Source organism: Caretta caretta, chromosome 6, assembly GCF_965140235.1.
Source record: "Caretta caretta isolate rCarCar2 chromosome 6, rCarCar1.hap1, whole genome shotgun sequence".
NCBI classification, from domain to species: domain Eukaryota; kingdom Metazoa; phylum Chordata; order Testudines; family Cheloniidae; genus Caretta; species Caretta caretta.
In genome coordinates this window covers 102,863,559-102,891,129 of record NC_134211.1, presented here as the reverse complement: position 1 = coordinate 102,891,129, position 27,571 = coordinate 102,863,559, and the positions used below count along the sequence as shown (strand labels likewise).

The window sequence follows — 27,571 nt, the reverse complement described above, 5'->3', positions numbered from 1 at the left end:
GGAGGGATTTTAAAGGTGTTTACCCTTCCCTTTATATTTGTGACAGTAGCTCTCCACAGTACTACAACAATATAACTCCATCGGCTGTTAATTTTAAAGGAGGCATGGTAACAGGGTATCAGGTATCAGTTTTAGCTTTTGTGTTACTGCTGGACACCAATGGCATTGCTATACTGCAACATAAGCCTGTGCTTGAGCCCGGGCTCAAGCCTAACCCCCCCTTCCATCTACACTGCAATTGTGCTAACCCAGCATTTGGACCCAGGGTCCCAGGACCCTGCAGGGTTGGAGGGTCCAAGCTCAAGTTAAGCCAGAACCCAAGGTCCGAGCCCTATTGCCTTGCAGTGTAGATGCAGCCACGCTTGACTCAGGACCTGGGAGTCAGCCGGACGTATCCCACAATTCCATGGGAAAATGTCCATAGTACTCTCTATCCCAACAATCTGCAATGCACTCTATTGAAAATGGAAGCCATGCCCCCTTTGTAAATGGCAGCAGCTCAGCGCTAACTCAGTCTCTCATAATCACCAATCTGCAAGCACACATTCAGAGAGCCTCCTGGGTTTGCAATGGAGAGTGAACAGATCAAGTCTTTGGCAAAGCGAACTGCTTTCTGGTAACATGCAGGGCAGGCAGTAAAGTTTTCCCACAGTGCATCATGGTCCTAGGGCTAGAGCAGCCACATTTCGGGGGGGAGGGACGGGATGCTAGGGAATCTGGGATATGGTTACTTTGACTCAGGTCTGTGCACTGCAATATGGACACCAGAGCTCTAGATTTCAGCACAGGTTCGAAAAGTCTTAACATAAAGTCAAGCCCAGAGCTCCCTAACACGGGTCAGATGACTTGAGTCCCATTAACCCTGCGCTTACGTTGCAGTGTAGACATACCCTAAGAGGCTGAAAAAGAATAATACACAGTGGCTTGCTCTAATGCAATACAACAGCTCAACTATACAAAGGAACACAACTCATCTAGACGCATAGGACTAAGGACTGCTTTGCTTGCTGTTATTTCATCTAAAAACAGCTATCCAGAGGACTAAGTGGAAAAGCATCTATAATGCTAAAAGACTTGATTTATCCTGTGTGACCACCCCAGTTCTTTCCATTTCTTCTTTGATTTGGCTTGTTTTACTCAGATCAATGCAGGGAACACTGGTCATCCACAAGGGGAAAAATACTACTTTATTTAAACTTTGTACCAAATGCTGCAGGCCACTGATTCCCAAAGGAGTTTTGCACAAGCAAGGCAAGCACAACTTGGCCCTGGACTGGTGAATAGCCTATTGTGCTTTCCTAAAAGAACAGGATTCACCATCTAATTATATTCAGTTAAGAAAGAAACACACACACACAGGCATTTAATAAAACCAGACATTATTCAGGCACAAGTCTTGTGTTATCACCCTGAAATAATTTGAGTGCCAGGACATAAATGTGATCTGAAAAGGAAGCTGAGTGACACCAACATTGTTAGGAATTAGAAATTGGTCCAAAATGGAAATTTAAAATCCAGATTTTGAATGCTGCTGCTTGCAAAGTTCAGGGGTGTTTGAATGCAGACTTTGGATTCATTCTGTTATAGGAACTAGGAGTAAATAAGATACAAAGTCAAAATTCAAGGGCAGTTTGTGCGCAGGGTTTTGGTCTATGCCTCTATGTTAGGAATTTTACTCTTTTAATGTTGTGAAGAGCTATATTCCTGCACTGACATTTAACCTCAGCCCCTTCTCGTTTCCCCTCCTAGGAAGTCTCTTGGAAAAAAGGTCCCTACGAATCCTTAAAGAAGTATTCACAACATGTGATTCACCTACCTTGACAAATATAGTGGAATTGCATTCTTGTAAAGCCTCCATTAAACTAATCACATGCAGACACACCATTTCCACCATCTGAAAGAAAAAATATTAAATAAATATCCAGTGTAATAATATTGTGAACCCAGCCAACAGTCTCTAGGGATAGTCTCATTCCATTTTCTTGGCAGCTATACTGGGGCATAAGCTGTATGTTTTTTAACCACTGACATTTCAGGTTAAATATCACATGATGACATGGGGGACATTTCTACTTAGTAAGTCTTTCTCTGATGCAGAGCACCTATCTGTTAGAGTGCTCTATATATTTTAATTCCTATTGCACACCAAGACAAACTGTCTTCAGTTTTCTTCCTCTCAGTCATTGTTCCTTCTATATGTCCCTGTTGGGTAGTTCTTATCAATCATTGAGTCAGAAACTGGTATTTTTATTTACTGAATTCCTTTTAAAATTAACTTAGTCACAAAGATCAGATTTTATTTTTTCCATCTGAAGGTGATTTATTGTTCTGAATTGGCAGAGGGACCATGAATATATAATTCTTTGATTTTATAGCATGAAATACGGCATATGGAAATATTAGCTTTTTGGTAGTAAACAGCATTTTATGTTTTATGTTCTGTAAATGCATAGGTACAAGGAGACAAATATCTTGAGATGGCAGTGAGTATTTGCAGTGCCTGTCTGAACTATGCATGTATTCCCCTATATAACAATAAATTTAGCTTTTCAGTATTGCTTGTCTCCTTCGAAGAGCTTTACAAACACGAACTAAATTGAACTTCAAAATACCCCTGTGAGAATAAGTATTATCCACATTTTACAGAGCACGTAGCCAAGGCAGAAAGTTTAATAACTTGTGCCAAGGGCCACAAAATGAGTTATTGTTAGAACTGAGATTAAAACTCAGGGCTTCCTAGTCACACACCTTTCCCCTTAGATTTGACCAAGCATCCGGCTAGTCAGAGGTAGAGGTCATGCAGAATTTCAGTTGATTTCACTAGGAGCTCCAGGCTTACAGCAGCAATTCCCAAACTGTGTTCAGTGGACTACAAGTGGGTCACAGAGCACTTAATGAGTAGTCCATTGACAGCGGGCTGGTCACCCAGGCTTCTCCACATTTCCAGAGGTTAAAATCACATGAAAGGACAGCTATAAATATATTAAGTACTTGTCTAATGTGACTTTAATGTAAACAATTGCTGTAGTTGGCACAAAAATATTCCAGCTGCAGTCCATGTGATTGCAAATGAAATGGAAAATGCCCAAACCATAGAGGGAATGGGAGGTAGTCTACATGATCATACATGAGCAGGGAGGTGCTCCACAAAGCAGTCTCTGCATAAATAGGTGGCCCACATTCTAGAAAATGTTGAGAACCCCATGCTTAGAGGACTGGGCTATATGTGAAGAATCTCTGTCTTGGGCCTAGAATCAGAACCTTCAGAGCCAAACCAGCAATTACCATTTCAGCTAATGGAGAATATCCATCACATTAGTAGAACCAGAAGCTCATGACGAGTCTGGCAAGTGAGAGACAAGACCACTGTGTACCTTGCCCATCTTAAGCAAGCTGTCAACCATGAGTGTGCAAACAGAGAGAACTATTATTCTAGCACTGTGCATGCTTTAGGGCCCGAACCTATGAGGTACTCAGCAATGGAAGTCAATGGGAGTTTATAGCACTTGGCACATATCCGGAGGCACCGGGAAATTTGCATAACATTGGGTCCTTAGTGAACTGCACCTACATCCTGCACCTGCATGCTAAGCAGATGAATAAGATGAATAATCTGTAACAAATAACTAATTAAACAAATTTGGCTCATTTTCTGTTTGCGAAATGTCTGAACAGACGGCAGTCTTCTCAAATCATTCATTACTCAAAAATATTTGCTGAACGATCTCTGTGGATTATGCTCACTCAATAACTTCTTTGCAACCAGTTGACTGTGAGAGTTCAATATTGATCATTTGAACTGTTTTGACTGAATACATGGGTCACATGGTAAAAACTCAAACAAATATTTACAGAATCATTCTGAAGTATTTGATCAATTTTGCGATGCAAACTCAGAAGCTCTAACACTGAATAGCACTAAGATCCAATAGAAGTGAATAGCACTCAGATCCTTGTTCAGATCACTACAGGGTAAAACTATTGCTAGCTATCTTTCCCTTTGAACTCTCAAAGGTAACATATACTGCACAGCCAAAAGTAGCACAATTGCTTCACAAAATTATGCATAGTCCCATGTATTCAGTTTTAAACTTTAAACCTAGAGGGTTTGGCTTTATATATATCTGTAATAAACAAATCTGTATACAGCATCTAACTCACCACTTTGTTATGTGCCATAAGCTGTAGGATACTAGGTGTCACTCGGCTCCAGAACTCCAGAGCTGTAAGGATGGCTGTAAAGCTAAACTCATTTTGATTTTGGACCGTAGGGGCTACTGCTGTTTGTTCACAATACACTGTCCAGAGCTGAGCAAATATAAACGCATGGAAGAGGGAACACATGTGCAGCACTGATGTCTGTGGAAAGAGTAACAAGAAAAAAATGTTTTTCTCGAAAAAGTATAAAGTACTTTCCCCATCAAAGTACCCCCATTATCATAAACCTCCATCAAATTAAATCCCCCAAGAAGTTCTCCCCCATCAGGTACTCACTGATCAAATCCACCATAACTATCAAAGTGTTTCTCTCGTTGCAGTAAGTGAAAGGCATCTGATAACAGCTCATGCATGTTGAAATAATATGTTTATATTTACACCCTAAAAGCCCAATCCTGCAAACAGATCTGCACATACAGGCCCTTACCTGTGCAGATGTGTAACCCACACACCTTCTGAGTGTGGTGTTCTGTCCCATCTAGTGGCACCGAGACCACTTAGAGACGGTTAAATCAGTCTGCTCTACAGCCTTAGCTAACAGCCAGTTGGCTTTTAGCTCATGCTGTAGAGTTCATGCACTAAGCTTCAGAAGCCTCAGGTTCAATCCTGCCCGCCAACAACAGGGGTCTGTCAGCATTACAGATGCACTACGGGGTATTAAAGTAAGGGTCAGAGTGTGAAGACCACTTTGTCCTTGGGAACCAATCCTGCTGAGTTTACTGGGGTAAAACGCTCATTGCCGTCAATGGGAGGCCTGTAGGAATATGATCTTAAACATGCTACTGCCCAAGTCAGTGGGAGTGTGAGTTTCCCAAGGAAACATGTATCCATACAAAATAAATCATTTTACATCAATTTCTTTTAATCTGCAACCCAGCTCCATCTTACCAGAATATAAACACCCCAAAACACCTCTATGTTACAGTCCCATAATGGGAACTTTGCAAGACTCGCTGTGCAGTTTTACAGATGTACCTGAGCATGAGCCTTTAATAATAAATGTTAGATATAGTGATTTCTGACAGACACGCCAAAGAGCTGTCACGATTCCTAGACATGTCACTAGTTCATTATAAAAAATGTTCTACTGTAATTCAGGTCATAGATATTTTCTCTGTTTAAAAGTGCAACAGTGATTCATGACCAATGCCACTATGACTGCACCAAACACTGCCAGGGTTGCTTGGTAACTGGAGGGAAGTATTTGAAAGAGCAAAAAGAACTAGAAGGAATGAATGGGAAGCATCACTCTTGAATGGGTGAGGGGAGGCCAAGTACTAGACAAGCATGTGATCATTCTACTTCTGTAGTTAATAAACTCCTATTTATTATTTATTTAATAAACACATACTGCCTGCTGCATCTATGTTAATTACTGTCATAAATGGTTTACGATTTGCAACATCACTGTTCATCTTCAAAGCACTTGACAAATCAAGCTGGGCTTGAGCCCATCTGTTTGCAAATATTAAGTCTTTTTTTAATCCTCACACTACCTCTGTGATGTAGGTTAGCAAGTCTTATTAGAATAAATAGAATAGAATAGAATAGAGATATTTAGTCACTTGCTAAAGGGAGAGTCAATGTGGAGCTAAGAAAGCTAGACTAAGGACTCAGAAATTTCCATCTCCCACTCCTGTGCTCAGACCACTGGACAGTGATGCTCTCAAACAATAAAATATCTCTAGCAAGCTGATGTTTAGTGAATTTATCACTATGAATTTCTATGTCTATTGAGGCAGTTACCTTAAGAAAGACTGGGCAGGTTTGGGTTTTCTTTTCTGAATTATGATCATAAGTTTTTTATTATGCTTCCAGTTTCCTATATCTTATGAAGACAGCAGCCTGCTAACTTTGGGCAGTTTTAGTATGGTGGGACCATTATTGAACTAGAAAGTGGGCAGTGTAACTTTAAAACACTCAAACAATACTGCTGGAATATTTTACATGTACAAGGGGTACCATCTGGGAGTTTAAGCCACTTTAAATAAGGCATTAACATGAAGTTGCTTTTAAGATATCCAGAGGAGGAAAAGTTGTAAGATGCATCTTCACCTCCCTGAAAAAAACCACAACTGGTTAAGTGTTTGCAATACTAATGGCATTGCATATGGTGTATCATCTTAAACCCCTGGAATCCCTTACCTTTGATTGCTCTGGAAACCCAATCAGGATAACAATAAGGTGGTCTGCGATGTGGGAGCCAGCATCCAGAGGAATTGGCATGCAAGATGAGGGAAAATTCGGACAGACGACGTTGTGTGTCAGAGACCCCAGAAGTAGCCAGGAGAGTAAACGAATATGAGATACACATTCGATGAATTCTTTGGGCCTGTCAGAGAACAACTGATTTTTACAATGCAAGTGACCTTTGCTTTCTCTCATTAACTGAAAATCCCATATGTTTGCAAAATGCTGCCAGTGCTTGCTAGAGTCGAAATCGTTTGGACAGCCTGTGGGAATGGCAGGTGGAGCCGCGTTTGGATTGGCTGACCTGGCATGGCACGAACATGCCCAGCAGCACTTGTTCTGTCCTTGCAAAGCAGAAATTCTGCACCAGGCTGATGTGGCAAACTCACAGAGCCACACGCAGTGATTATTTGGATATAAATGATCAAAGGAGCTGTATATCATGATTCCTCTGTATATTAAAGACTGGGGTTATGGCACTGGGCTGTGATTCATAAGATCTAGACTCAGTTCCCAGCTCTGCCAGAGATTTCCTGGGTGACCACGGGCAAGTCACTGGATCTCTCGGGATCTCACTTCCCCACCAGTAAAATAAGGTTAATAACACTTCCTTTCTCCCACCCTTTGTCTGTCTTGGTCCATTTAATTTGTAAGTTTTTTGGGGCAGGGACGGTCTCTGATTAAAAGATCATACATCGTCTAGCACAATGAGACCCTGATCTTAGCTGGGGTGTCTAAGTGTTAGTGTAACACAAGAATAACAATAGTTTCCATAAATTTCATCTCCATCCAAGATCCCCTGGCTTTCACAAAGCCTGGAATTTAGATTACTTAGTCATCTGAATTCAGAGGCACTGAGAAGAAACGAATTTCAGGTCAGAAAGCAGTTGCCTAGCAGACCTCTGACTGCCATTTTTCATTATTAATTTAATATCAACAGTGATTCAAAACACCCATGAGGCATAACAATAATACATTTATTTTATTCATTGGCTTTTCTCTGGTGTTCAGCACCTAGGACCTGGGGCTTCACAAACATTAATTATCCTCATTTTACACATGGCGAACTGAAGCCCAGGGAGATAATAAATTAAAGTATATGTACAGCTTCACAGATTAAATCCAAAGAACCTCTCATATTGTGAAGTCTTTTTTTAACAGATCACCTTCAGAATGGGCCCAATCCTGACGCCCCACTCATTTACATTCACTCCTTACACAGGCAAACTGCAATGAGTAAGGAGTCAGGAGTTGGCCCTATATAGCTAGGTTTACAACCAGAACTGATTGAATACTTTCATTCGGTTTTACTATGAACTCAGATTCTCACATCCTTATTCAAATTCATCCCTGATGTAACTTCACTGAAGCCAATGGAGTTACATCATGGATCCATTTGGGACCATGACGCAACACTACTGAGTGATAAAGTTGGGGTTGTTGAAACATTTAACATTGAATTGTCTTTGTTTCAACATCCATCATCAAATCATACCCACTGTCATCACTAACTGCATTCCCTTTAATCTGGCAAGAACCCCAGAATTATTGTGGGAATTTCTGCCTCATTGCTCTTCTTTTGGGGACAAAAGTGCTCTTACCCCTGTTGCATTGCAGAAGGAGGATGGTACAGCCATGGCAAGTAACGAATCACAGCTTTATTATCTCTGTGATTTCCTCGTGTAATTTCCATAGCTGCAATCTGAGCTAAACCAACTTTGAGATGTCCACCAAAGGTGTCTTCATGCAGTGGCTGGGAACACGTCTTCATGTGACTCTGCAAAGTAAAGATCTGATTTTCTATCCAGTAGGGTATTGCACTAAATCCACTTTATGCAAATTCTCACATATTGTCTGTTCACCTTCAATCACCCATACAAAGAAAGAGGCAACATGTGCATGCATCCTTTCTATCAGCAAACCCTGTAACTATGTATGCAAACTAGCTTTTGCATACTCTATTTATTTAATTGCACATCAAAGGACTCAATCTTTTCACAAGGTAATATAATTTGCACAAGAAATTACCAGCTTTACCCAGGCAAATAGCCATTTGCCTTTTAAAATACAGTATTTTGCCTCTTCAGTGGGTGAGAGACCATTTTGCATGGCTCATTTTTTGTGAGGACATTTAGGCCCTGAAAATCTAAGGGCAATGTTGTATCAATTGAGTGGCATATGCTTATCCCTGAGAACGTATTTTATAAAACACTGTTGTGAGCTGTAATGCTTAATTGGTGCTTCTTGAGATTCCTCCATATTCCCAAATGTGCTAACTCTGAATTGTCTATTGCTATTGCAGATGATGGCAGTGTCAACTGGTGTCTGGTTTGCTTAAAGGGACAAAATGTCCTTTGCATAATAGAAGCCATATTATCAGCTGGAATAAATTGCTATAATGGCACAAAAGTCAATAGACCTATGATTTTCATCAGCGGAGGATCTGGCCCCAGTAATTTTAGTTCAACAAATGAAAATCATTTAACTGAACTCCTGTTTCAGGAGTGCAAAATCTTCCAGCACAGACAGAAAGACAGATCTTTTGCTTATGTTCAGATAGTGAAATTTATAAATTCAACCTTCCTGACTTTCTAGAAATTTACATTTTATTCCAAGAGAAAACAAAGACCATAAATAACCGAACACAGAAAATAAATGAGAATATGGCTATGCTGAGACATTATCATGTGCAAGTCTAATATAATGCACTAGTTACTAATACAGGACTGAGAAAGAAATGCACAATTAAGGTCTCTTCCACAGAAAAACACTTTATTAGAACTAAACTAACAACTTTTAACTAAATATTTATTCAGCAAACTTCACCTCTTTTTTTGTTCACTGAATGTCTGCAAACACTGCTTTCCTTAGATTTATTCATTAGCTGATGAACAATTTCCCCCTTTCAAATTCAAAGCCTTGTTATTCACAATTTGAAATCCCAAATCAAGTTGTGCTCCTAGGTTGTGATTGGTCATATAAGTCACATGATATTGTTCCCATCACATGGATTGGCTAGTGTGACTCTGACCAACAGAAGGAATACTCGCTGAAAACAAATGTACAATGTGGACAAACTTAAAATCCACTTTCCAGGGACATTTGCGTTAGTGAAACCCAGTCAATATGAACATTCATGTAAAATGAGTATGAATGGGCATGAACATGGATGATGTGGACTTGTTTAAAATGCTGACTGAACATTTGCAGGTTTTTTGGTTTGGTTTGGTTTTTCCAGTATTTGTCCAGTTATATAGGAGACATACAATATGTTTCTGTCTGCATCCCTTAAAAAGGTAAATCCAAAAAGGAAGAGGCTACAGCTTTTCCACCTACAAACTTTCCAGACTAAATATATACTTGCCTTTACATTTTCCAAACTGAACCAGAACCTCAATAAACCATTAATTAAAATAATGGTCATATTAGCTGGCTTTCTACTGTATTCCTTCAAGCGGTCTGACTCGTATCTCATATGGGCTGAATCCAAGCAACCTAAAATTTGGAAATGCTTTGATTCTGATCCAGATTTCAACCCCCAAATCACAAAGTTTAGGAGTTTGCTCCCTGGTTTAATTTTGTCCCATGAAAGACAGATCTATGAAGAACAGAGAAGGGGGCTTAGTTCAGGTCCATCGCTTGCTATACAAGGACTAACAATAAACATGAAGAACTTTTAGATTCTGCAAAGACTTATGCAGCTGTGTAATTGAAGCAAGTCAAGGTGGATGAGGTGGTAATATCTTTTACTGGACCAACTTCTGTTGCATGTAGTGGTCAGAGGGCTATAGATGGTGACACCTCTGGGAATGATGTTTTGTTTCTTGCATTTACTCAGAAAGTAGATGTCGCTGTTCAGTTTTTCTTCCTTTTTCTTCATGTGGCAGAGTTTCCATTTCAGATGGAAAAATTTGATATCTTCCTTTGTTGTTTGCAATGTTGTTGTAGCCGTATTGGTCCCAGGATATTAGAGATACAAGTTGGGTGAAGTAATGTTTTATTGGACCTTTTACCTCACCCACCCTGTCTCTCTAATATCCTGGGACCAACACAACCACAGGCACCAGTTTCCTCCAGGTACCAGGGGTGCTCAACCTCCTGCTCGACCCCAGGCCTCACCCCCACTTGAGCCCTTCCTCCAAATCCCCACCCCTACCCTGTCTCTTCCTGCCCCCGCTTGGCCCCAGGCCCTGCCCGCACATCCCACCCCACCTCTTCTCCCAAGCCCCATCCCTGTTCCATCTCTACCTGCCCAGTTCCGCCCCCTCCCCCAGTGCACCCCATCCCCACTCCTCTCTCCTCTCCCCTCCCCCCCCAGCACCTCCAGCACACTGCAGAACAGCTGATCGAAGCAGGCAGGAGGCACTGGGAGGGGAAGGACGGAGCTGCCGGTGGGTGATAAGCACTCCCTAGTTTTTTTCCTGTGGCTGCTCCAGCCCTGGAGTGATGCATTTGCATGAGCTTTTGCAAGATTGGAGCCTTAAAGAGATGGCAACAATTTAGTAAAATGGGAAAAGAAAAGGGAAGAAGAAGGAATAAAAAAAGTATGCAAGAGAGCGAGCTCTTTTTGGGAATATTTCACAGAGAGAGGTAATCTGAATATATTTACAAAGATATGGTTTCCATTTATGGTTTCAATCAAATTCACGTTTTCTGTGGGATAAGTGTACAGGATGAGTCTCCCTTAGTTTCACCACTGATTCATTTTTTAGTATATTTGGAAAGTAATTTAGAATGTGCGAATAATTTTTTAACAGGGAAAAATTAGAGTGGGATGGGAATTCAGTTCAGTTGAAAATGATTAATTAGTTCATGCTTTAGAGTGGATCACTACTCCAGTGCAAAAGAGGAAAAAAGCAGCTTCCCCTACTGGAGCATTTCTAAAAGCTGAATGGGGTTCAAGGCAGACATTCAATAGGGCAGGAACTGGAAGCAGAGATATTTCTCTCTTTAAAAAATTTCTTGTGGGTCTCAACAGAAGCATTTTTTTAAGGTTTTACCCAGGATTCCTCCTCATTTGTGTGGCTCCCTGCAAGAACACGTTCGTGTGAAGATAAAAGATGAACTGGTAGCATGAGGCGATGTAGTGCACGGTCACTACTTTTCAGAAAAAGACTGACACATTCCAAACCTTGGCATATAAGGGAAGCAGCAGACTTTGCCCATTGTCCCTTACAGACTGACCTGTGCTGCAAAATGCATTGGAGCAAATCAACAGCTCTTTAGGCACAGGCTAGAAGTGAATGTGGGAGATTAGTATTGGAGCCTCCCTAGAACTATGTGTATGTCAGAGCCCAGGGTGCAATGTGTGAATGACGGGAATATGTTTTCTTGCTAGTTAGAATTAGGCAACACTAGCTGTACTATATCTGTTAACTGAGCTTTAGATCACACAAACGCAATTTGGCAACTGCTTGATTTGACTGTGTTCAGTGATGGAGTGACCTCTGATTCTGCTGACGAACTTCCCCTTGGATCACTGAGTTCCTGTTGTTCAAACACTAACGGCCTTTTGCCAGATTTTAGCACTGGCTGCATCTTTTACAGCTTTTGGACTCTCTTCTGTACTTCAGAATGACCTCTGTTCCATACTCCCAAACCATCAATTTGTCTTGCAAGCTTTGTATGGGTTACAAGTAGCAAGACCTGTTTACATCCCCTCCTGCTTTACTTTATGTGCTAACTGGATGAAATCCACTCCTGTGCAAGGAAGCAGCACTAGATCAACAGACCATTTAAATCCCCCTTAACACCATTTTTGAGGATGTAGGAGGTATTTAAGCAGTGCTATTGATATACCTGTGCTTCCCCTCTGCTCAGAGGTGAATTTCAACCACTGTGCATGTATTTTCAGCTCCAAACTATACTCAGAGACTTGTTTAGAGAGACAATGTTACAATTTAAGTTGTATAAATAAAAATAAATTATTAGTAATAGTTATTTATTTTACAAAACTTAATAATAATATAAATATTTATATGGGATTTTTTAAAATTAAAATATTGTATTTTAATGTAAACATTTCTCTGGCATGTTTGCTATCCAAACATTGCAGCATCAGGCTAATGTATAAGAATCAGAAAATAACACTGACTAGAAACCAAAGAGAAACTTACTAGTCTATTTCCTTTGTCCAAACGGAATGAAATGCATCATCACACATGAGGAAAAGAAAACTGGAATTTTAAATTATTACAATTTTAGTAGCACATGGTTAAATCATACACCCCTAACAAAGACCAGTAATATCTGCGTGTGTGTATAAGGGATGCAGGATTGGTCCATTAAAGCAGAATTAGTAACATGGACACAGAAATTTATTTTTCTGTATATGATTGTTTGGGTCCCTTCCAAAGGGATCTTTGTATGATATTATTTTTCAGCATCCACATTTCAAAAAATGAAACCTGTGTTTTTATTTGTGTGCTTTGCATATTCAAATCCAGCCCTAACTTCAGCCCTTTCCATAAGCTACTTTCTTGTTTTTCCCTGAAGAAGTGACTAACCTATGATAACACTAGCTTTAAAATGGAAATCTCTCTGTTGGTCATTTTCATATAGGTCCCTCCAACTATGCTATTTACAGAAAGGATGAAAGTCATAATTAGCAAATACAATTTGGGTCAACATATCCCCGTACCGTACTCACCTTTAATTTGGTTAAGGTATGCATATCAGCAATAAAATCCAGCACATCATTAACGTACTGCCTCATGCACTCCATTGCTGCTGTTCCACACTAAAAAAAAACAAAACACAAAAAACCTGAATTTAATCATCTGGTTTTTGACATATTCAGGTTTCTGGATTTATCTCATGTTCACTGAAAAACATCTGTTTCTTGACTGCTTCTGATGGTGTACCATTTAAACTGAAATATTCCTTGGGAGTCTTCTTTGCAGTGAAGTTTTCCCCATTATCCAGAAGCATATACATAAAGCAGCCAATCACAGAATTTCTCATCAGTGACTGTAATAAAAGGTTAAGTGAAGACCTTTTCAAGAATATTAGTACAGTGTCCTCCTTGAACTTTTCATGGGGCCTGAATCAAAGTTCACTGATGTCAAAGGGAGTCTTTCCATCAGCTTCAATGGGCTCTGGATAAGGCCCCCAGTCCCACAACTTTTCAAGCAGCTGAGCTCTCCTCTGAGGCAAATTGGTGGGCTGAGCCCTAAGAAATTGAAATAGAACCACAGGCACGGATCCTCTGTGTTCATAAGAACGAGTCCAGTTCAGGAAACTTATGGAAAGAACACAGTCATTCTTCCTTGCTCACAAGTTCCCAGTGAAGATGGCACCAGAAAAATTGCTTTTTAATCACCGAGCTAATGCTTTTCACTTGTTAACAGAGACGACTGTGTGCACCACAATTTTTGCTAGCAGAGGTTAGTGGAATATTTTCATTGACAAAGTACTCAAAAGATCAGCACTTTGCTGCCATTTCAAATTAACTAAAAAAAAATTGTAAAACATGCTAAATTTAGATCACAATAGTTTTCACTTCAAAACATGTAGGGTTTAAAAAAAGGTAAGTGTTTTCAGAGTAGCAACAAAAGTACTGTCTTCACAACACTTTGGGAACATGCAAAATTCTGGGAGTCCAAACTGGACAAAGCAAAACGGTGTAAGACTTTTTTTAAGAAACTGAAACAAACCCCCCTCCATAATTACAAATAGCCTTAGGGAAATAGATACAATAAAGACAGTTTCTTTCCTTCAACTCCTATTTAAATGAAGAGGACAGATGGCACATTGGGCTCAATCATTAGCCAGCCTACACACCAGCAGCACAGGGGAATTAGGGAGTATAAAACATGTCCCTATGCTCTTGCATGAGCTATCTGCATTTCAGTCACAGGTGGGTAAGCAGCTGTGCCAGCATACAGGGAGAAGTAATCTGTGCCAGGAAAGGGGCTAGCTTGCATTACCTCCCCCATGGAGCAAAAGGGGAGCAGGGACCAAACTGTGATGCAATAAAGTCACAATTTAGTCTGTGCTCTGTTCCTGGGAAGTGCAGTTGTGCATGGCCCCTTACTCAGGGCACACTGCCAGCTGCCAGTCTAGCCCTCAGTTAGTAAAAGATCTGCAGGGCACATGCCGAGCAATGCAGTGAATTAAATTACCAAGCTAAACATAGGTCATGCCAGAGAGCTCTTCATAAAAGCTTTGTGAGAAGGTGCATACAGCTGGTGGAGTAGTCACCTTCATCCAAAGGCAGAATCCTCTGAATCTGAGGGGTTGATTTTCAGGAATAGTGAACGCCCACAATTTCAGCTGAAGTCTGTGGGAGCTCTGGCTGCTCAGCACCTCTGAAAATCAAACTTCTATAAATTCAGGATTATTCTGGGTCCAGTACACTTACTGCATTACAGGACACCATTGTTTTATCAAATTTCATATCTTGCTTCCCAGAGTGGCCAATACCTATAGCTTTAAAAGAAGAAAAAAGTCATAATGCAGCTGCCCTGTAATGCAATACTGTATGTTGGGAAAGAATATTCCTCTTTGACCCCTCTAGTAAATGGTGTGCATCCTAAACATGATTTAGTTGGGGTTGGTCCTGCTTTGAGCAGGGGGTTGGGCTAGATGACCTCCTGAGGTCTCTTCCAACCCTAATCTTCTGTGATTCTATGAACTGATCACCCTTTACTGAGCATAAACAACAGCCAGTGTTGTTTTTGTTCATAAAATTATTCAGCCATAACGGAGTTTTAGTTACTGAAATTTGAGAATCTGCTCAAATTCTATATTTAAGCAGCTGACCCAAGTATTTCTCATTTTTCTATGTTAATATAAATCTACATGGTGCTGAACTATAACACTTTCTGCCTGTTCAAATGCTATGCCTGTCAGTTCTCCTGACAGGATAACAAACAATAAAATAAGGTCACTGGCAGCCCTGTCAGTGTCCCCTCCATCCAGTTTACGTGGACGAAGGATTCCACATTGGTTCTTTTAAACTGAGTGATGGAATTATAAAAGATATTGTGCGCAAACCTCCTGAATAATAAACCTCTATTGCAAGAGATTTCTCTCCTACTGTTTATTCAGTTTCTTTCGGCAGGAATATGTTGCATTCAAACAGCAGAACAACTTTCTCTTCTGTTAGTTCTTCTAAAGTGAACAATTTATTCCATGTCTTGTTATATCGAGACCAATCTGGCTATTTTGATAAAAATAAAATTAAAAGGTTCTGTTAGGAGAGGTATTAATTATCATTGTGGCTTGGAGTTAAAAGTCATAGAATCACAAAAGTTAGATATAGAAAAGAGCTGTTCGGTCATCTATAGTGCTGGTGAGACTTGCACATAGAAAAGCAATCTGCAAACCCTGCAGCAGATTTGGAATGACTAAGGACAGGTCCCAGACCCTATCTATCTACTGGTATTTGTGCTACACCCAGCATGATAAATATGAATATCTTACAGGATTATTTAACTTCCTTCTTTACCTGTGTCTTTCTTTTGGGAAAGTGGGGGCAACAGTCTGAAATCTCCCTGCCTTATGACATCTTTTGGGGCATTCAGCTGGTCTGCTCCCTAGTTCAGTTTTCTGAAGACTAGCAAGGTAACTCCTACTTGACTGAGAAGCCCCACTGAAGTCAATGGGACTTGTCATGTGAGTAAGACTACTCATATAAAGTAGAGGCTGCAGGATCAAGTTGCGTTACTTTAAATTTTTCTCAACATTCTATAAAAATGAATCATCCAAGCTTCTATCTTCAGTGCCTTGGTAAGCCAGAAGAGAAACAAAAGTAAGAGAAAGGACATTTCCATTAACAATCTGAACATCAGAACTGAGTGAGACATTTTTAAGAAAAGCAGTAACAAAGAGATGGAGTGTGGTTCAGTACTTACTCCAGGCATAGATGCAATCATCTGTTTGTGCAAGATTGTTGACTCAGCTAGTTTTGTTCCAGCATCTGCACAAACAAACTAATAAGAAATTAAAGATGAATTATATTTGTAAGAGCCTGAAGACATTAAAAAGTAATTTAGGATTTTATTAAACTCAGCTCAGATCTCTTTTTGCTTACTTTTGTGGTAACTTGCTTTTGGACACATTATAAACAAGCTAATTTGTCTGTTATAAACAAGTTAATTCATCAGATAGAAAAACTGACTTTAAAGTATATGAATTGACATATATATGCTGATTTGTGCAGTAATGGTTTGAAGAAAATTATAAGATAATATAGGAAATTTTCAATCAAACCTAAATATATTTGTAATCAATAGGAAACTTTTGCATTTCTCCAAAAAAACCTCAATGGACTCTTCTTATTGTGATGGATATCAGAAGTAAAGGAGAATGGATCAATCAGCAATATTCAGCTTTCATGAATCTCTATTGCAGAACTCTATCACTGGAGTTACACTAAGGATGAATTATATTAATGGATTTTAAATTCAGAATGGACCATTATGATCATCAAGTCTGACCTCTTGCATAACACAGGCCATAGAATTTCACCCACTAATGCCTGAATCAAATCCAATAAATTCCTGTTTATCTAGAGCAGCTGTCATTGAACATTATCATGATTAATTTTTCCTTGTTTTTCTTGATTCCGTTTTTAGACTTCTATTTATTCTTCATTCCCCTGCCCCCAAAACCACTGATGTCCACAATATTCATACATCAGGCCTTTTAATATTGTTATTTATTCTTTATATATCTCCAACACTGTGCTAGACATTTTGCAGACAAGATGATGAGATCCCTGCCTCAGAGAGTTTACTATCCTAACAAACATTATCCTTGTACTTGAGCAATTCTTGTAGTTTCTGTCCATAGATATGCGGTATGTCATCCCCCAAAGAGCAGACACAGAAGCAAGGTTCCCAAGCTGAGGTGTCAACCTGGATTTCCTCAGTGTATGTTGTGGTTTCACTAATTTGGGCAGCTTCAAACTACATAATATATCTATTAACTGTTTGACACACAAGTCTGGCACCATTGTCACCACTGATTGTCCTCAATCTTGGCCCCAGATGTCCCCTGCAGTGCCTGAAGTTGCATTTCTAGTCCTATATGACCTATATCTTTTGTAATGTATTTTAATTAGAATATTAGTATTATATACCAAGACTTGGAAACACTCATACGATAAACTTAGATCTTTGACGTCAGCCTGTTCTTTGGGGATAAATGCCATGAAGAGAAAACGATGTGTAGGGTAACATTCACACAGGGTCTCCCCATATACATGGCGTGATTCTGATCTCATTTACACTAGTTTCACACCAGAGTAAAGCCAATGGTTCCAATTTATACTGAAGAGCGATCATGATGTGACCCATACCATTACAGCGAGGGTTGGTCAGAATCTGTTCTGTGCCAGAGCTCTATTTGGCATACGGAAGGACGAAGAAGGCCTCTGGGAGCAGTTATGGTATGCACCAGCCACAGTGATATTTAAAGGAGTACTTGTGGCACCTTAGAGACTAACCAATTTATTTGAGCATAAGCTTTCGATCCGATGAAGTGAGCTGTAGCTCACGAAAGCTTATGCTCAAATAAATTGGTTAGTCTCTCAGGTGCCACAAGTACTCCTTTTCTTTTTGCGTATACAGACTAAGACGGCTGCTACTCTGAAACCAGTGATATTTAAAGTAGCTGTTAGGCTGCTCTAAATTATGCCACAGGTGGAAGAAACTCAATGGACCCTATACCAGTGGAGGATAGGAATACTCCTGACATGTCCCCCAACACACCCTTGGCACATCCCCTACTCTGAGAAGATATGCCAGTAGGAAGTTCTCCTCTGCCAGAGGAATTGTTTGTTGAACATTTGTTGCTGTATTATGGTCCTTTTGCACCACACGAGTGGCACAAAGGGGACATAACTCACTAGAGAATCTGGCCTGGCATTTCTAACACATTATGGTAGGTTATCTGCATTGCTATAGGTAAAATATTGTGTAAATATTCAGTAATTTCAAGTCAACTGAGAACATCTGCTAAAGTGAAACATTGTTGATTTTAAATATTATTTTCCCTTAAAACAAAAAAGCCTTATTAGCTTCCTGTTAACCTACTAAATGCAAAATATTCAATGGGGTGGGTTATGCAACAAAGATTAATATAAACATGAACAATGGCTAACAAAATCCATAAAGTTTGTAATGAGCAATTAGCTTAGCTTTAGCTTATAATTTTGGTTACCATCTGGCCTGCAGCTGCAAGGATCCTTCCAGAGCTGAACTGCAGGGAAGAAGGGCTGGATAAACCAAACTAATGCCCAACTAAAATTTCGTATTTCCAGTTCAACTCACTGACATTCATATTAACTCCCTACAAATACTATGAGGCATCAAGTTGTCACCGGCAATAGATTTAGTACCAGTCATACATAGGATCACATTGCAAAAAGGATGGGAAAGTCACATTGCAGAAGGATGGGAAATATATGTTGGACCTCTTCCTAACATTGTCTGCTAATTGAGATAAAGTGGTTGGGTAATGAATAAATAACATGTCTGCTGAATTTGGGTGGGTAAATATCCATCTGTTCATGCTCAGGGTTCTAAAAAAATATTTGCGAGAAATATCTTAAAATGTGACCTTCATCTTTGATCATTTCAGCCAGTTATGCATTATGATTAAATTCTGAGGACTAGATCCTCAACTGATGTAAATCAGCATGGCTACATTGAAGTCAAAAGAGCTACACGGATATACAGCAGTTGAAGGTCTTGCTCAAAATGGGTGCCACCTCATGGGGCTTGTTGTTAAACAGGGGAAATAATAAAACATGTAAGTTAAAAAGAAATGAAACATCGGGCCTGATTCTGAGCTCTCTTACACTGTTTTAATTGCACTGATTTCCACAGAGGTAATGCAGGTTTACACTGGTGCAAGGAGGACAGAATCAAGCCCTTGGGATTTAAAATGTTAGTAGAAGAAGCAGTTCCTATATAATCTGCATGGGCCACACCTGCATAATGAAGATATGGTGTGGGGACTGCAAAGCAGGCATGGCCATTGGCTCCTGGCAAGATTTCAGTGTTATCCTGTGTTGAACAAAATTTGGATGCTGGGCAAAAAAACCCCAAGAAACCTTGCAATAAATAAATAAATCATCAACATTTAAAAACCGTGCTTAAATAGATGCTTATACTGAGCTTGTGAATATCAATTTTCAGAATACAATTAACCCTAATGGAAAGTTTCACTAATTAATTTAAATATTTGGATATAAATGTTGATCAACATGTAAAACAAAAAAACAGAAGGAAGAGAATATAATACTGAGGAACCCAGAGAATTTGGGAAACTACATTATAAGAGTCTAAACCAACAGTTTCTGAGTCTGCAAACAATCATTTGTGAAATGTTAATATGACCATAACTACCTGCCAAACTCTTTGGTTAGACCAGTAACAAAATGAAAGTAATAATACGCTACAGTAGACAAGCATGTTTCACATTCAGTTAATGACTCAATTCTAGGCCAAAGTCAAACCTTCAACTTTTCTAAGAATGACAGTTGAGAATTACAGCAGTACAGATTTGTTCTCTGAATTATTGGACTTTTCAGATAAACAAATCTCTGCTTAACATAATGCAGAATAGCTTCTGAAGAAACTAGGGACCAATCCTTAGTGGTGTTGAGTGACTCCTGAGAAGGGTTTTGTAGTTGTAAGAACGCTTGATAGAGATCTTGTAGGTGTTTGTTTCTGTCTGAGGGGTTGGAGCAAATGCGGTTGTATCGTAGAGCTTGGCTGTAGACGATGGATCGTGTGGTGTGGTCTGGGTGAAAGCTGGAGGCATGTAGTTAGGAATAGCGGTCAGTAGGTTTCTGGTATAGGGTGGTGTTTATGTGACCATCACTTCTTAGCACCGTAGTGTCCAGGAAGTGGATCTCTTGTGTGGACTGGTCCAGGCTGAGGTTGATGGTGGGATGGAAGAACAAATCCGCACAGACACAGCCCTAGAACCCCGACCAGGGGTATTCTATCTGCTACCCAAGATCCATAAACCTGGAAATCCTGGACGCCCCATCATCTCATGCATTGGCACCCTGACAGCAGGATTGTCTGGCTATGTAGACTCCCTCCTCAGGCCCTACGCTACCAGCACTCCCAGCTATCTTCAAGACAGGACTGACTTCTTGAGGAAACTACAATCCATCGGTGATCTTCCTGAAAACACCATCCTAGCCACTATGGATACAGAAGCCGTCTACACCAACATTCCACAGAAAGATGGACTACAAGCCACCAGGAACAGTATCCCCGATTATGTCATGGCAAACCTGGTGGCTGAACTTTGTGACTTTGTCCTTACCCATAACTATTTCACATTTGGAGACAACGTATACCTTCAAATCAGCGGCACTGCTATGGGTACCCGCATGGCCCCACAGTATGCCAACATTTTTATGGCTGACTTAGAACAACGCTTCCTCAGCTCTCGTCCCCTAATGCCCCTACTCTACTTTCACTACAGTGATGACATCTTCATCATCTGGACCCATGGAAAAAAAGCCCTTGAGGAATTCCACCATGATTTCAACAATTTCCATCCCACCATCAACCTCAGCCTGGACCAGTCCACACAAGAGATCCACTTCCTGGACACTACAGTGCTAATAAGTGATAGTCACATAAACACCACCCTATACCGGAAACCTACTGACCGCTATACTTACCTACATGCCTCCAGCTTTCATCCAAACCACACCACACGATCCATTGTCTACAGCCAAGCTCTACGATACAACCGCATTTGCTCCAACCCCTCAGACAGAGACAAATACCTACAAGATCTGTATCAAGCGTTCTTACAACTACAACACCCACCTGCTGAAGTGAAGAAACAGATTGACAGAGCCAGAAGAGTACCCAGAAGTTACCTACCACAGAACCTCTCCAACTCATCATCAAGGATCTACAACCTATCCTGAAAAATGACCCATCACTCTCACAGATCTTGGGAGACAGGCCAGTCCTTACTTACAGACAGCCCCCCAACCTGAAGCAAATACTCACCAGCAACCGCACACCAAACAAAAGCACTAACCCAGGAACCTATCCTTGCAACAAAGCCCATTGCCAACTGTATCCACATATCTATTCAGGTGACACCATCATAGGGCCTAATCACATCAGCCACATTATCACAGGCTCGTTCACCTGCGCATCTACCAATGGGATATATGCCATCATGTGCCAGCAATGCCCCTCTGCCATGTACATTGGCCAAACTGGATAGTCTCTACGTAAAAGACTAAATGGACACAAATCAGACGTCAAGAATTATAACATTCAAAAACCAGTCAGAGAACACTTCAGTCTCTTTGGTCACTTGATTACAGATCTAAAAGTGGCAATTCTTCAACAAAAAATAACATAAAACAGACTCCAACGAGAGACTGCTGAATTGGAATTAATTTGCAAACTGGATACAATTAACTTAGGCTTGAATAAAGACTGGGAGTGGATGTGTCATTACACAAAGTAAAACTATTTCCCCTTGTTTATTTTCCCCCCTACTGTTCTTGTCAACTGCTGGAAATGGCCCACCTTGATTATCACTACAAAAGGTTCCCCCCACCACTCTCCTGCTGGCAATAGCTCACCTTTCCTGATCACTCTTGTTACAATCTGTATGGTAACACCCATTGTTTCATGTTCTCTGTGTATATAAAATCTCCCCACTATATTTTCCACTGTATACATCCAATGAAGTGAGCTGTAGCTCTTGAAAGCTTATGCTCTAATAAATTTGTTAGTCTCTAAGGTGCCACAAGTACTCCTTTTCTTTTTGCAGGGAGAGAGAGTCTCCTGCAGTGGTCCCCAAGGAAGGGACAGTATGTCAGGGAGGAGGGGAACATTTTCAAATGTTCTGGGAACTTTGTTAATTTAATTAAAAAAATCAGACCCCAAGAAGTGCTGCGATTGAGCAAGACTGTGTATTGTTTAAGGAGCCCTGAAGGGGAAAACAGGAGCAGGGTGTTGCAGAGGCACCCCTGGCCACAAGGTGGTGCTCCAGTGGATGACACCATGTGACAGAGGAGTTAAAAGTGCCCCACACTAGGGGTGCCCTGCCCTGAGTGCAAGGGTTGCTGGCAGAGCTGCACAAGCCAAGGGGAGTTTTGCAGTGCGGGTTGGTGGTGTCTATCCCTATGCAGCACACAGCAGCTGGACAGCAGAACTAGGCAGAACACCCTTTACAAAGTGCTGTACGGAATCATTCAAACTAAGCTCTACTTGTCAATTAAACCAGCATGGTGTGTATTTAGCATACTCCCAGAAAGCACAAGCAAACACATTATAGCTGTCCCTTGCAGGGGCTGTTCGGAAGAAGAGACTCCCTGTACCTCTTCCAACCTACTCAGAACACCTGTGACCCAGCCAGGCATAATTAGGCCCAAAGTGTTATCACCTTCCTAGTAAAGTGTGAAAAAATTATTCTCATCACATTTAGTATATATGTCATCAGTAACGCTGATGGCAGTGAGTAATCTGGAATTAATGTGGGTGTCGAATATACATTCCAGTAATTCCTTTGTTATTCAGCCCACGCTTGATCTATCATTAAAATAAAGTGTTCCTAGCCCCCACGTTATCTCGATCATCTGGAGTGAATCCCAATGTACTCTATGCATCACACGCAGAGAGGTGTATATACACATTAACAGGTGGGGGGGGGGGGGTTTTGCAGGAACCTTTGTGCAAATAAAACTGTCCTTGTGTTCATTTCATGCTACCTCTGCCACAGGTTTGATTAACATGATACAATTGATATGAATTTTCTACAGGCTTCTCTGTGGTAACGTGGGGAAATGAGACATCTCATTTCAAGGATATTGAAATAAATCTAAAATAATTATTAATATATGTGACGTTACTAGCTGATTATTTTCAAGGGTGTTTCTGTGAATTTAGTGTATGGGGAAAGTGCTGGGTTACCAGCAACTGTAGCTCTATATTTACAAGTAGATGAGAGGGAGTTTTGTTTAGCAGCTGGAGCATGGGATTGAGTCAGTAGCTCTGGGTCCTATTCCCAGCCCTTAGAAAGCACTCAGACTCTACCTGGATCAGGCACTTGGATAGGTGGTTACACCTTACACAAGATAGGTTGACCAGTTCCTAGCGGACAAGTCAGTACATCATTAAACCACCAAAACTGTCATTAATTGGCACCCCTTCCAGCAGTCTCAACAAGTATCTTGTCACAGGTCAAGGTAGCCCCAGGACTGAAGTGAATAGACACAGCAATGTGGAAAAGCTGGAACTGCTTAGCCTGTGATGCAGTGGCAGTCAGGCTATGTCTACACAAGCACTTTAATTGGTAAAACTTTTGTCAGTCAGAAGTATGAAAAAACACCCTCCTGACCAACAGAAGTTTCACCGACAGACAGTGCCATATCGGCGGGGGAGCGTCTCCTGAAGACACAGCCACCGCTGCTCACTGGGCATGGTTTAATTATGCCGATGGGAGAGCTCTCTCTCATCAGCACAGAGCGGCTACCCGGGAGATCTTACAGCAGGACCGCTGCAGCGGAGCCTCACAAGAGCAGGCCCTAAGCACTGCACAGCCATCAGGTGGTAACTTTGTTCACTACCACCCCGGGCTGGATTTGGACCAGTGTTTTGAAGAACACTAACAATTCTCTGAGCCATCCAGTCTCCTCCTTTTTAATTTCTTTGGGTTTTTGGATGACACTACCTGAAGTCCCTGCTTAAAAAAAAACACATTTCTGATTTTTAGTTAAAGTGAATAAAATCACTTTTCCTCACACACACAAAAAAATCGTTTTTTTCAATACTGATGTTATAATAGTTGTTTTCAGAGTTTTTCTAATGACTCTGTAATTTAAGCTGTCGGTTTTACTGTTCTGTCAATAAGCAACTGCTTAGTTTCTACAACTAATGTACCAGTGAGACTCAGGAGAGGTAATATATGCGCTGTGTGGCACTGGCCAGATAAAAGGGGGAAGACACTGTGATGAGCGGGACATTGTGAATGACCCAAGGAGGGCATCTACAGAGCACAACATCCTGCTTTTGGCCATTTGTGTCATTTTAATGCTGACTCCGTCATTTTAAAACTATCTAATGCAAACATTGGCCAGCTCATTGTACAGCAGAGGACAGCTACTGCCAGCTGGTTGTGTTCAAAACTGCTGGTCCTCAGGAGGGGGTCTGTGCTGGATGGCATGTTTTTTCAGTTTGGTTCCACAGGAGTCCTTAAAATTCATCTGCCGTTAAAGTGGGATCCAAACTAGGACACTGGATCTTTCTCACGCCCTTGAACCTGAAAGAAGTCTGGATCCAGGTTTGCATTTCACAACGCAGGCTCATCTCTAATTTAGTCACATAGGTAGCTAGGATAGATGAAGAGTTCTTTGATTAAAGTTGGGGTTTTCAAAGGAGTCTCTGGGAGTTAGGCACCCAACCCCAATGGACTTCCAATAATATTTGAGTGCCTAACTCCCTTAGAAAATCCCAGCCTAAATCCTGTCTTGAGCCAGCAGAATAGCAAGGGAGGAGGAGAAATGTTTCCTAGGCTTGGTCTACACTACGAAGTTAGAAGAATGCTTTCAACTAGGGGACAGAGTAGCAGCCGTGTTAGTCTGTATTCGCAAAAAGAAAAGGAGTACTTGTGGCACCTTAGTCCCTAAGGTGCCACAAGTACTCCTTTTCTTCTTTCAACTAGGGGAGGATCCTTAATGGCCTAGACGGACATGCTGTGGAGACAACTTTGAGGCTCCTCTAAGCAGGAACAAATTGAATCTTTGCCCATTAGCATGCCTTGCTAATCACAGTCTATCACCTGGCTAGCTGTGGGGCTATGATATGAACCATGCAGACTGAGACTCCTTTGAGATGGGATGTGCAGGCTAGCACATTAGCAAAAGTGCTGTGGGTCATCAACATCTTTAACAATCAGACCACTTATTTAGGTGCATAAATATGAATTTAGGAGTCCAAATTTAGGCATCCATGTTTTCAGATGTCATCCTTAGTTTTGAAGGCCCTGATTCGGACAAGCACATGCTTAACGTCACATACTTAGCTTTTATTTGGAATGGTGAAGGGCTGAATCACTACTTCGGTGCTTTGCTGAATTGAGGTCTGAGCACTCACAATATGTTGATAGCACGAAATAGTTTTAAAGGCTTATCTACTGTACCTGTACCAACAGCAGCAGGTTCGTATCTGGTAAGGGTGACTTTAACTTCAGTGCCTGCAGTAGCTCTAAGATGACGCTGCGGGACAAGTAGAACTTATCCCTTTCCTAAACAGAAGAAAAAATAAAATAAGTGAAGATGTCTAGAAATTCACCTAAAGTGCACTGATACCAAACACTGCACCACAGTGCTCCCCATAGCCCAATTTGTTTTTCCATTTGTTTTTAATTGAGAAATTTTAAAAAATGAGTCAAGAGAAAAGAAACAGGTGTGTACCTTTGACCTTCCCTCCCAGAAAGCATTCAAATAATGCACCATTCATTTGTACAATACTATGGGCCTGATCCAAGGCCACAGAAGTCAATGGAAAGACTCCTATTGTCTTCAGTGGATTTTGCATCAGGACCTGTCTAAGTGTTTGTATATTTTATATGTAAAGTATAGATAAATTAAATTATATATCTATACACATATAAAGCTACATGGTTAGATCTAACTTATAAAGTACAAAAGAATATGGAGGTCAGTAGCTAGGTCTGAATCAGAAGAACAAAATTAGCACTAAACTCATGTAGCATAAGTCTTTTATTAAGCCTATCATAAAAGCTCCAAATTTGATCTTGAATTCTTCCGTTGTTTCCCCACAAAATGAGTGTCTCTGTTAAACCAGCTCGGACATCTATACAGACTTCATCAGCCAAGCAGTACTTTTCCACTTCCACAATAAATCCCTCTTAGTTACAGCTCATTCAACAAAAAAACATTTTAAAGCATGAGGGAAGATTAGGAGATGGAGATTAGAATCTGTCGGCCAAGAACACAAATTTTGGAGATGGGACAGATGATGAGATTAGCTGAAGATGTTACAAATCTCAATCTGATATTTTCTGACCTTAGGAGATAGGATATGTGGAACCAATCTGTAAATTGTTATTGAAGCTAGCAGCTCAAGGGATTTTGATCACTACTGTGCAATTTGAATGAGGGAGTCCTTTTCCTAGTTCCACCACTGAATCCTTGATCCTGCAAACATTTAGGGCTTGTCTACACTACCGATTAAGTCAATGTAATTTATATCATGCAGGGGTGTGAAAAAGCCACTCCCTCTGAACAACGCAAGTTATATCGACCTAAGTGCTGTCCACACCAGCACTTTGTCAGCAGGAGACGCTCTCCCACCGACTTTGCTTCCCCTCATTGAGGTGGACTAATTACATCGACTTCAGAGCGCTCTCCCATCAGCACAGCGCACTTCAGACGTGCTTCAGTGGCACAGCTGCATTGACGCAGTTGTGCCGATATAGCAGGGTAGTGTAGACTAGCCCTTACACAAATGATTAATTTATGTACAAGAGTAACCCCATTGAAGTCCATTGGACTGCTCATGTTAGTAAAATTTAGCATGTGCATCAGTGTTCACTGCGTCAGGGCTTTTTGCTCTTTATGGCATCTGTAAATGGGTATAATTAATACTTGCCTCTACCACACAAAAGTCTTGTGAGGTTTCATTAACCAGCAGCCATGCAAGGTAGTAAGTGCAACTGAGAGGGAAATCGGCTGAATGAGCTGGGGACTGGGAAGAGTCTTGGCTCCGCCCCCACAACACTGAAGGCTGCATAGCTCTTCCTCTTCGAACAAGCCTTTCCGTTATAGCAAGAATGATACTCACAACAGTAGAGCTGGTCAGTGGATGACAATTCCATTGCACAGCAACTGTCAAGGTTTCGAAAGCTGTTTTCATTACTTACTGTAACAAATCCAAAACCTTTTGAACGTTTTAGTGAACAATGGCATTGTACCGAAATGTACGTTTTTTATTTGGGAAGCGGTGTCAAAACGTCTGAGGTGTTTGTCTGTCCTAGTGGGTAGGACACTAGCCTGGGATACAGGAGACCCAAGTTCAACTCCCTGCTCTACCTGAGTCAAAGGAGAGTTTATCATCCCAGAGCACTCTGATTCAGGAAGCTTCCCACACCAGTGCCTTAACCACCAGGCTACAGAGCACAACAGCCCTTTTCT

The 27,571-nt window shown here is 40.8% G+C and overlaps 1 protein-coding gene across 7 annotated transcripts in view; it reads right to left on the bottom strand.

Moving 5' to 3' along the window:
* Positions 1-27,571, bottom strand: part of UNC79 (unc-79 subunit of NALCN channel complex) — a 149,815-nt gene that overhangs the window by 6,805 nt on the left and 115,439 nt on the right. For all 7 annotated transcript variants that reach the window (XM_048854188.2, XM_048854187.2, XM_048854189.2 and 4 more), the window contains 7 exons: positions 25,555-25,659; positions 16,266-16,343; positions 13,058-13,147; positions 8,010-8,185; positions 6,364-6,550; positions 4,162-4,359; positions 1,817-1,894 (listed from right to left, as the gene is read on the bottom strand). In XM_048854188.2, coding sequence (XP_048710145.1) covers positions 1,817-1,894; positions 4,162-4,359; positions 6,364-6,550; positions 8,010-8,185; positions 13,058-13,147; positions 16,266-16,343; positions 25,555-25,659 — 912 coding nt within the window. The remainder of the gene's footprint in view (positions 1-1,816; positions 1,895-4,161; positions 4,360-6,363; positions 6,551-8,009; positions 8,186-13,057; positions 13,148-16,265; positions 16,344-25,554; positions 25,660-27,571) is intronic.